The 11612-nt window shown below is 32.2% G+C and overlaps 1 protein-coding gene across 1 annotated transcript; it reads right to left on the bottom strand.

The window, feature by feature from the left end:
- Positions 1 to 2706: 2706 nt before the first annotated feature.
- LOTGIDRAFT_221916 (hypothetical protein) lies at positions 2707 to 9569 on the bottom strand. Its single transcript, XM_009066341.1, has 5 exons — positions 9511 to 9569; positions 8175 to 8749; positions 5383 to 5500; positions 4883 to 5033; positions 2707 to 3061 (listed from the first exon to the last, which is right to left on the bottom strand). Exons 2-5 carry the CDS (start codon positions 8741 to 8743, stop codon positions 2721 to 2723), a joined length of 1179 nt encoding a protein of 392 aa, XP_009064589.1. The 5' UTR covers positions 8744 to 8749; positions 9511 to 9569; the 3' UTR covers positions 2707 to 2720.
- Positions 9570 to 11612: the final 2043 nt, after the last annotated feature.

The raw sequence follows: 11612 nt of genomic DNA, 5'->3' as shown, positions 1-11612 counted from the left end.
AATCATATCTTACGAACCGGTGGGTTTGTTTTGGCGCATTGCCCAACTTGCCGCAACTGCACAAAAACGACAGTCATGTAAAACGAAACTAAAGGTTTCTGATAAAATCCGGAATGGCCATTTTTTACATGAAACGAAATATTTTAATCTGTTGTCCCGCATCTTTTTTTTATATATATATATATATATATATATATAATATAATTGGACCTGTTAAGAAATCGAAACTATTGTTTTATGGTAAAATCTGGAATAAAATAAATACCAAGTACAAAAGATCAGAACCGTAATACAAAATACATAAATCCATACAACGAAACAAGACAAGTGCAATAAATAAATTTGGTAATAACTTGCAAGAGTTATGTCCCTCTACAGCTTGCCCATAACGTCACCCTCTTGCTAGAAAAAATGGCAACTGAAATGTCTGAAAGTGAAAATCTTTTGAATAGTGAAAATCTTCTGAATAGTATATCAGAATTATCAAGCGAGGAGTTTGAAATTCTCGTATTCGATGTGCTCTATAATTCGGCAGTGGCTCAACCACCACTGGTTTCAGATAAGTCCCAGAATGTCCTGGTGGACAAGGTAGAAGCTGGGGTTGATTGGCTCCACACCACTAACTACAAAAATCGACGAACCTGCGATTGCTTAGAAAAAAGAAAAACTAGAACCACTCGTGGTACTGACTTTGCTCTTGTGCCAATTTTCTAGAGAATCTGAAAAAACAACGTTCTTAGCCAATTTCGCTTTTTTGGAAGGTTGTGAAAGCGGAAGTTGAAGCCAGACATAAAATATGAAAGTGTGATTAGATTGACCATGTTAAGGGGAAAATACAAACATTATAAAACCGGAAGTTACAAAGGTTATCAATGGTAAAGGTCAAAAGTTGAAAATATGCAAAATTTAAACCCTGTTTCTCTATTTGAACTACGAAGCTGAAACAACTGACCTTTTCACACAAACTGGCCAAAGGGGTGAGGTAATTGTGTGCAAGGTCCTGTTTTGAACAAATGAATTTTATACAAGTTATACCCCTGATAAAAATGTAAATAATAAGTAATTTAACCCTAATGTGCCACGCCCACCTCAACTTTTTTGTCATAAGTGAATTCATATTTAACATGTCTAGTTGTGTTCCAAATTTCAAGATTCTACATCAAGTAGGTCATAAGATATACATGTATACACCAAGCTCAAAGAGACACAAATATTGTAAAAAACCACTCAAATTTGAAAAAATCACGAATTTCAATTTTGCTTTAAAAATACGATTGTTATATATCACTGGAAAGAGCATGAGAAGCACATTAAGAATCCGAAAAATTGTTATTCAGGTCACATGCTAGAGCAGTACAAAGTTGCGAATTTGGCTGTTTTCGGAACGCTATAAAACCGCAAGTATAGGTCGGAGGTCAAATGTCAAAGTATGAATTGATAGCCAAGGTCAATGACCTTTAATCATATAAAGGTCAGGGTGATCAAATGTCAAGGTCAAGAGATAGAACTTGCAAAAACTTCAACCGGAAGTTGCAAAAAAGGAAAAGCGAAATTCAAAAATCGGCTTCCTAGTTTTTGTTGGCAATCGATTGCAGTTTACATACACATCAAAATTATATACGTCCATTTCTTCATAGAGGCCCCATTTTTCTATTTACAAAAGTGTGTTTTTTTTCAATATGGCGGCCAAAGTATCTCTTCCGGTCTGGATTTTATTTTAAAATCGGCCATAGAATTTTATTTGGTAAAGATCAGCTAAATTTTGTTGACCTACATAAATTACACCGGAAGTTATTCAACCGGAAGTAGATTTGAAATTCAGTCGCTTTCCTGTTTAAAAGCGGAAATGACGTATAAAATTTGACTGTACCATATTATTAACATTAGTGAAGTCTCTTTGCATTTAAAATTTGAGATCAATCGATGTAAAAACAAAAAAAAAAAAATGAAAAATTTGATCGAAAAAAGTGAGAGACGAATTTTCGAATTTCGTAATTTTTCCAGTGCTATCAGGTCAGAAATTACAGGAAGATTGTAAAAATGAAATTACAAAGACTTTTTGCACATGTGGACCGGTTTTGCAAAACTTCGAACCTGATCTTCGTTTTATGAATATGTATACACATACCGAATTTCATTTGATTCCATCAAAAAATCTAGTTTTTAGAGCGTTTACAGGCAAATGTTGACGGACGGACTTTCGATTTAGGTCCAATAACATCCATTTTAAGTTTCATCAAAATTGGTTGAAAACTAAGAGAGGAATAGCATATTCAAGATTTTGGGGCAAGGGCAATAATTTTTAGAGCGTTTACAAGCAAATGTTGACGGACGGACCGATGGACGGGGATGCCGACAATATACGTCCACATAGAGAGATGTGTGCGTATAAAAATCGATGCGGGACACCATATTAAAATATTTCGTTTCATGTGAAACAAATGGCAATTCCGGATTATATCACAAACCTTTAGTTTCGTTTTACAAGTCGTTTTTGTGCAGTTGGGCACGATGCGGCAAGTTGGGCAATGCGGCAAAACTAACTTATGAACGAACTCAAATCAGAAACACTTTGAGGCCTAAATACGAAAGGTTCATTTTCGTTGACATTCGATGCAGTGAGCTTCTAATTATTAAAACGTTTATTCAGCTTTTAACAATAAACTATGAGAAGGGAAAGGGGTTATCAAAATTGTACACAATTTTAGGAATGATTTTATTCAAACAGCAATATAATTATCTCGATAAAATGTTAAACGTTTTTTAAAAGAAGTCCATGAAAACAAGGGACACTCAAATTCATTAGGCACAGCACCAGCACAATTTGATTCAAAATATTTGAAGAAAGGCAACCATATTCTTGTTCTTTTGGCATCTCGTTGCATTAAAGAGCGATTATATGCTAGAGCATGATAATACATAAAAAATCCATAGGTAAGAAAAAATGCTACAACGACATCAATTGAATAATGTTCATGACCAGCTAGTATGAAAAGCATACCAAACAGATTGAGAAGCCACGTTAAAATACGCAAATGACGAATACGGGTTTTGTAAGAATCTGAAATGAAAAGAAAACAACAATGTACAGTTAGTAGTAAACTAATTGCTTGAACAAGCATGGTGGCCGTCAAGATGAGTCAGATAGATGTATTAAAAATAAACCATACGCCAACACAAAATACATTAGGTGTACATTTCCGTCATGTTTAACTGAACTTTTAAAAGTCATGAAATAGGCTGAATTTGTATGGTTCGTCTATGTGTTGTCAAGTTTCAATACATGATGACATTTTATGCCATGCCCTCATTTCTCACATTGAAACTGAGTGCAAATATAGTGTATGTATACTCCGCAAATACATCCTATGTTACTGAAATAAGCAAATGTATTTAAAGGCCAACCTTATTAAAATACAGATGTTTTAATTAATGAGTAACATCACAACATTCATAATGAAATTGCAATGCAACTCATATTTTAGGTCATGAAAATGTTTCGTCTCTGTTAAAGATTAACCGACTTTATGATAGGAATTATGAGATAGGCATTGTTAAACATTGACATGAATTGCCAGTTGACTTTTAACAGTATTTTCGTAACCATTGGCATAAAGCATGGTACGGTACCTTTCAAACTTCGGAAATTGAAAGCCTATGTATAAAACACAAAATGAAAATACCAAAATCGTGCATGCCAAAATCCTTTCATTAGTGGTCTATTCGTGGTAATTTGTTTAATAAATGCTTATTATAAATAATATGTTATGTGAACCATAAAAAAAGAATATATGTTCTGATAACATAATTGTCAACTAATGCATCCCAAATGATTCATATCTTCTTTTAGTCGTTCCACATGAGTTCAAATAATATGCACGTTTATGTACAAACATGTTATGTTTTAACTTTGAAGTGGTTGATTGATTGACCGAGAAACGATGTCGCCCGAGAAACTAGCAATTGACAGACTAGTTTTCAATAAATTGTCTCCACGGTTATGAAAATTTCCTAGCTATATAGTATATACACAGACTAATTGAACAGCTTTGAGCGTAATGTAGGTAATAGGCTACTCTAAATATATCATATAGGTTTTTATCCTTTACTATCCAATTTATCATGTATGGTGAAGTTAAAGTGAGGCTTTATAATCATGAAAAGTACATTTTGTTGTGATAAGGAAAACAGGCAAATCATTGATATTGCTTAAATTTTTAAGTGGTTCATTGATCTAAGACATGAAGGGACAGATTCGCTATCCGTTGGTACCTAAGTCTTATATTAGCTAAGCTAATCAGTATTAGTATTGAGACTCAATCATATACAAAAGACATAATTATATAGAAATAGAGAGTGAAATTCCTAGTTTGAAATATTTTTGAAGAAATTATGCGATTTTCGTACATTTCTGGTACTTATGAAGACGATTAACGTATATTCACCATCTAATTCAAGTGACGCACTTGTTTCTTTATTCACCGCGTCATGCTCTTAATTTCACGATCACTGTCATCATTGGGATAGCTGCTTTAGCAAATTTGCCATTGCCAAAGTTCTAATAATGTTGAAAAAAATAAGGAATAGACTTTAAGACAAATTTGAATTTCATTTTGTGTGATTCAGAGTGTTTCGGAATTGTTCTTTTCACTATTTGATTCAGATTCGTATTTTTAAGGACAGTAAAACACTTTGTGAATATAAAACATGCGACAGTGCGACATCAGAATTCTCTGTGACACGGTCGGTCTCTCTGAGATGTGATATTGTTAAACATTAGTATAATGATGGCTCATTGTCATTATTTCAAAGGTATGATCGGTATAATATACAGACACGATGAACAGTTTAAATAGGTTATATAACACTTATCTATACTTACACTCTATAATAGTAAGGTTTATAAGTGTCAGGTTAACAGTGTGACCACTGAAAAATAAATCACCACAAGTTCTAACGCCACCAACAGAAAGACCAATACCTGATATAATATGAACAGCTTGTTGCAATATAACTTGGACACCAGTGTACTTCTGAAAGTATATACAGACAGTGCATAAGAATTAAGCTGAGATGAGAAGGCTTTTCGGAAATATTTCAGATGAGTCTGATAATCGAGTAAATAATCACTTGAGATTTCTTTATCCGCCAAAATAATTTTTGAATTATACACTAATAATTGCGACAAAAGTTCCTAAAAACTTATCATATACTTTACACTTTACAAATAGCAAAATCTTTCTCAGATACCGTAATACCAATTCTGAGCTAACTGCATTTCTTTCTCTATTATAAAACACAACAAAATAAATACATATCGTTAATAAAGAAAATCTGATACTGGGAACTCGGTCAATAAATAAACAAAAGTATAAAACTTACTTTACAATATTTATACAGATGAACCCCTGGTACAGATAAAGACGTTAGAAGGATAGTAAATAATCTTAAAAACATCAAAGTGCCTTGCATATAGAAAAATCTTCTTAACATCACCGACCTGAAAGTAGAAATCAATTTGCACTTTTAAAACTGTCCACATGTATTCCAAAATAACTACCGATTCTGAATTAGGTTGAAACTCATTAAAATATCAGAATCAGTACCAAATTACACTAATGTTAATATTTTGGTAGATCCACAATGGACCATAAGGTTACCAAAATGCTCTCTAAAATGCGGGGTCTCGAATGCAGATTGGGATCGGGGGTCAATGTCATGTTGATTATGTCTAGCCTATTCCTGCCCTAGCACTGCCTAGAATCAGAGGATTTATATATAAAAAAAGACTTATACTTGTTGATTTTGACTTCACGGAAAACCATCCTACTGTCTGGGAATTCTGTTATAAATACTACCTTTTCGAAGCTCAAAACATGGGTGATATTGGTATTATATTAGTTGGCACTAATATAAGTACATAATTAGATATCCGAGGTAAAAGGCTGCCTTTTTGAATTAAGGGTTAAGCATTGTGCCGTATCAAGAAAATTTTGACATGGTCTTATTAGGAAGTATGACGTATAGGGGTGTGGTTTGGACACGATGCATGGTGCCACAGTTAGACGCTCCATAATGAAAATGGGATGCAAAGAAAATGGATGAGAACCACGGACAAAGAGAATTCTAGGTTGTAGGAATGTCTGGGTGCAGCATCAATGTATCAGATCAACTGACTACAAATGGTAATTGTATGAAACAGAAGAATGACATATCAATTATGCAGTACGGTAGCTATGTAGATGTACTGTAGATGAGCTGTGAATAATTGTCTCCTAAATAACTAACATTAAAGATGGGTTTCCTCATTTTTTAGTGTCAAATTATGCAAGCTATTTGATTAACTGGTGTTTCTAATGAATTATCATGTATTCTTAATTATATCATTATGTTCTTATTGCATATAATTAACCAATTATAAATGTGCATGTCAGTACAGACTGGATAAACAAAAAAAAAACTTTTTGACCTTTCTTGATCGGTCACTCATTTGAATTCTGCTGGTAATTCTCTTTAATTGTTTATTAATTAATTATGGACATTTTCACAAGTCATTAGAACATCTCTACTTTCTAAATTCAATTCAATTCTTTATTCCTTTGAGTCAATGACTCATCAGGTACAAAATACAAAACATACACACATGTATATACATACTTTACAAAACAATACATACATAATATACAAACACGGTTTAAGGAGAGTAAAATTAACTTAAAGACATCAAATAATAAAAAAATACAGAGTTAATCTCGTAGATTTCCTGCATAGAAAAGAAAATCACCACGATTTGAACATCTCTACTTTCAATTCATATAGGTATTAGCCTTTTCATTTTCATAAATGAAAATAAGGGAACCCGTCTTTAAGCATTTTTTATTTTATTCAGAATTAGCCCTGAAACATGAATTGCAAAGTATCACAAAAGACATTTGTTGACTATTCATGAAAAGAGAAAGTGGTCAACATATTATATAGCGGATATTGATATAACCTTCAAACTTTTATAAAGGATCGATTGTATATGATATCACCGACATATTATATAGTTATAATGTAATACGATTAGTGATAATTACTAACAAATTCGTCAATTTGCCATAATCACGTGTACTCAAAATGTTATCTACGGAAACAGGGAAGTATGTTCAACGTATTAGTCATCGTATATGGAAACACAAGATACGAATTTATTCTTGGCTATCATCTAATAGATTTAAATTACTTTAAATATTCAGCTTAAATATCAAATGATCTCCTCGTTTGCTCTAAAACAATCATATATCGTGGTTTCTTTCCACTAGAAATACATATTTTAAGGGTAGGGTCTGTACCATACTCATTAAAACGAGAATTGTGACTTCTCAATGTCTCGTCTATTTTTCTGAATCATTTCAAGCTCAAACGGGTGCTATAGTTTCGGGTCATTGACGTTGATAGTTGTGCATGTAATGATGTATTGCATTAATATGATGTATCAATATTTAGTCTGTCCACCATATAATACCCCTGATATACTACCTTTTAAAAAAATTATTACAATTCAGAAAAAAATCAATTCAAGGATGTCTTGCGATGCATCGATTGTGCTATACATTGCTTGTGTTTCCTTTTCAGTCATTCTTTAAATAAAGGAATTAATAAAATTATTTCCTGTATATAAAATAGGTCATCTTACAGTTCACATAAACGCAGTGTTTAGGACAATCCCATAATACTATATTAAGTAAATGCATGTAATGGATGTGCCCGATCTAAATTTAGTTTTATTTAGAAATTTGTTTTCATAGACAGAATACTGTATTGACAAAATGGTGATGTTATAAGCTGATCTACTACTGTACATAAGACAATCCCCTATATTACAATGAGTTAGTTGTTAGTGATACCGGATTAAAATCAGTATTGTTTAGAAATTAGATCTCACACAAGTAGAATACCGGTACTGTTTTGACAAGATGTTGATGTTAAAAGCTGAAATACTTTGATTCAGGTCAAATGAATAACATATTTACATTTAGTCTCAGCAATGTGAATGTATGATTTTGTGGTATTATACTATGAAAACACATAGCTATATCATGAAATATATCTAGTGCTATATACCTGAAGGTACATACAACTTACGAAACAGACGACGGAATGTGTGTAAAGAAATTGAAATATAATATTACCTGTTTTTATGAAATATGGAAAGGCTGAAACCAATACTGACCATTATTATATATATTATTTCACTGGCTTTAAACGCCCATGGAACAAAGGCTACATTGTCTAAGAACAAATCTGGTAAGGGTGGATTCCTACGAATATCTGGAACACGGTTATCACAAACAACAATGCCAATAGCTACTAAAAAAGATACACACAAGGCATATATAAAACACAGTACTGGTTTGAGAATTTCATTTTGAGTATCATTATTATTTCTATCATAAAAATTTGAGAATCTTTTTCTGCTAGTTTTAAAACCATCTATAACCGTATCAGCAACATGGTATCTCTTTAATCTACACTCAATATCTTCCTCTTTCAAATGACCAAGTTTTAAAGATAGTTTTTTAACATGTCCTAATACTTGAATGTTGAGAGGTGGATTCTTCAAGTCATCTTCTGTTAAAGCTAATAAAGCAGGTCCATCAACCTTATGCTGCTCACAAAGTAAAGGGACGTAATCTTCCAATCCATTTTCTTTTAACCAATTCCCAACGTCGTCACAACTCCAAGATTTGACACTACACATAATATACTGAAAGAAGAAAATAAACTAGACTACATCAACTTATAAACTACAACGTTTGTGTGTGATGTATACAGCGCAGTTGGCCAAGTATACACAGTATTGGCCGCGAACAAATATAAAGTTGATACTGTACTGTTGTAGGGTAAATGTTAACAGTGAATGACCAAGTAGTGACTAATTCGTCAAGTCTAATTGGTTAACTATATAAACTTCATATTAGCTTCACAAGTCTACCCATTCAATTAATTAACAGAAAATGGTTTTACTCGTTTAGTAACAATACTTTAAATGATTTGAATATACGACATAACTACATATGAAATAATTTGACAAGATGCTGACATGGTTTAGTCAGCTTTAACTTATTCATTAAAATATCAACAGCTGGCTAGAAAGTAAGATATAAATCACAATGAATGTTATAAATAAAGAGAATAATCATTTAATATAATATTACAGTAGAATATTCTCGACCTTTCTAGCTATATCTGAATTCTAATATCACAACAACCAGTCTTAGTTAAATACACTTTCTTTTTGCATTGAAATAATCAGAAATATATATAAACTTAAAACGGCATCAAAGATATATTTCCAATTTAGGTTAATTTCTATTGACAGAAGATAACTTAACCTTACAAGTACGGTCTATAATCCAGTTTATGGAATGAAAAGAGCGGGAATGATTGAAATTGTTATAAATATTTAGATACAAACGGTATGCATAGTCATGATTTCAAGCTTTAAGTAAGTGTATATTATCTTACACATCACTTGAGTGGCGTATTGAGGTGGTGGTCCATTGGGTACTTCTCTGGGAGAGACACCCCCCTCCCTCCCAGGCATCTTCTAGATACCGGTACTTGAATTTAGTGGATAGTTGTCCATATTCTAAAAAGCAAAAATGCAATCCAATTTTGACGGAATTGATTAGGTCAAGGTCAGAAAATTATGTAAAAATTAAACGCACATCAGCAGAGTTTCGTAAAAATTATTTTACACTATGGACTTTATCAAGTTCAGACTCGATGTTTATCAAAACATTGACAAAATCAAGGTTAATAAATGACGTTAAGATTAATCAAGTTGTGTCAAATTAACAAGCTGTTCGTTTCGAGGCAATAACTCCAAAATATACAATTCGTTACCCTTACATATCTCACCAAAATCAGTAAACATATCAAGTTTAATCCCAAATCATGGACAAATTGCTTATTTTCTCCAACACTGTTTACACTGTTTTACACAATGTTCTTAAATCTGAATTACATAGATTGGATATGTTATACCATACTTTTTATCCGAATCTCAACCTCAATCACGTATACTATAAGCCAATTTTTACCAAGTCAAGAGCAATAACTCAAAAAACTGTTCATCCAAAACTTGTTAAATTCGAATTTGACCATGATCTCATCAATATAAAAGATCATTCCAAATTTCTTTAAAATAGATTTATAATTGTAGATTCTTATTTTCAAGATCAAATTTATTTAAATAGTCAAGGGCAATAACTCAAAAACCGTTCAACCAAAAATCGTCAAAATCTTATAAATATAAAAGATCACACCGAAATTTATTACAATACATGTAGATTGATGATTATAATCATAGAGTTTGAACTTGCTGATATAAATGATACATGATAAATTCATTTGAATCGAGTGTTCAGGAACAAAATTAGACGCGGTTTTTAAAGTCAAGGGCAATAACTCAAACTCTTTTTTATCAAAAGTCGTCATATTCGAATTTGTCCAAATATCATCAATACCAAAGACCATATAACATCAAACCCTCCCTTCCCCGAAAATTAAATACTCTTCAAGGAAGTTCGAACTTGACTAAATTCATCATATTAAAGGGACAAATGCGCCATTTTGGGGGGTTGCATTTAGTCTTGAATATAATATGTAAATAGTCTTCCGAAGTGCTAGAAATGTTGGAAAATCGCATAATTCCTTCATAAATACTTTACTCACTATTTCTATAAGATGTCTTTTCTGAATATCACAGAGTGTCTTAAAATGACGATTCGTCATTTTTAACATTCAAACAATAATTCTGGACACACATGGATTTGAAGGCTCCAATTTTGACGGTGGGCTATTATACTATCATTGGCTAGGCTAAAAAATTCCCGTTTCTCAGACTAAAGTATCATTGTTCAAATAAAATGTTCATACAAACTTTCATCAAAATCATACTAAATTTCATAAAAATCAGAAAAAGCAAAAAAAGCAAGAGCTTGGATTTTTGAATTATTGTTTTGTTTGTCATCTTTTTCCTTTTGATTTCTTTTTTCAGTAATTGTAAAATCGTGTGACCTTTATCTTTGATGATCCTGTGAGGCAATGCCCTTCATGAGATCTCTCCAAAGATAGTTTTACGATGTTTACTTTTTGTATTACATACGTCACAAATTCTTCTGGAATATCACCATGCTCTTTCCAATTATATAGAAGCAAATATGTGTTTTAATCAAAATTGCACTTTTTAAGCATGATGTAGGCCTATACGTGTTTAAGGTGTTTAGAGAAATAAAGAAAGACCGAGGCCGAGTTCCAAGAATTTCCTAAAATAATTAGAACATGGATTCCTACGTACATCCTAAATGTAAAAAAGAAAAAAATACAATTCCTCCCAAAAAAAATCCATTCTAATAATGTACGTTTTAATTTTAAAAAAAATCCATTCTCACAATACGTTAGAATTGATTCTAACACTTTCCAGCGAAAATTTTTGAAAAAGGAATACAATGTCGATTAATCGATTAGATAATCTATGGTAAAGTTTAATTGCATGATTTGTTGAATATTGCAAGATTCGCAGGTTGTAGTGTCGTTAGGCTTACGGCTCCAGTTCTGTTTTT

This window comes from Lottia gigantea, assembly GCF_000327385.1.
Source record: "Lottia gigantea unplaced genomic scaffold LOTGIsca_75, whole genome shotgun sequence".
Lineage (NCBI taxonomy): Eukaryota > Metazoa > Mollusca > Gastropoda > Lottiidae > Lottia > Lottia gigantea.
This window is presented reverse-complemented; position numbering and strand designations above follow the sequence as displayed.

Coding starts and splice junctions, on each gene's coding strand:
- LOTGIDRAFT_221916 (XM_009066341.1), bottom strand. CDS start 8,743: ATGTGTAGTGTCAAATCTTGGAGTTGTGACGACGTTGGGAATTGGTTA. Junction 5,501..8,174: donor TCCATATTTCATAAAAACAG/GTAATATTATAT, acceptor TTCTACTTTCAG/GTCGGTGATGTTAAGAAGAT. Junction 3,062..4,882: donor AAACCTTACTATTATAGAGT/GTAAGTATAGAT, acceptor TTTTCATTTCAG/ATTCTTACAAAACCCGTATT.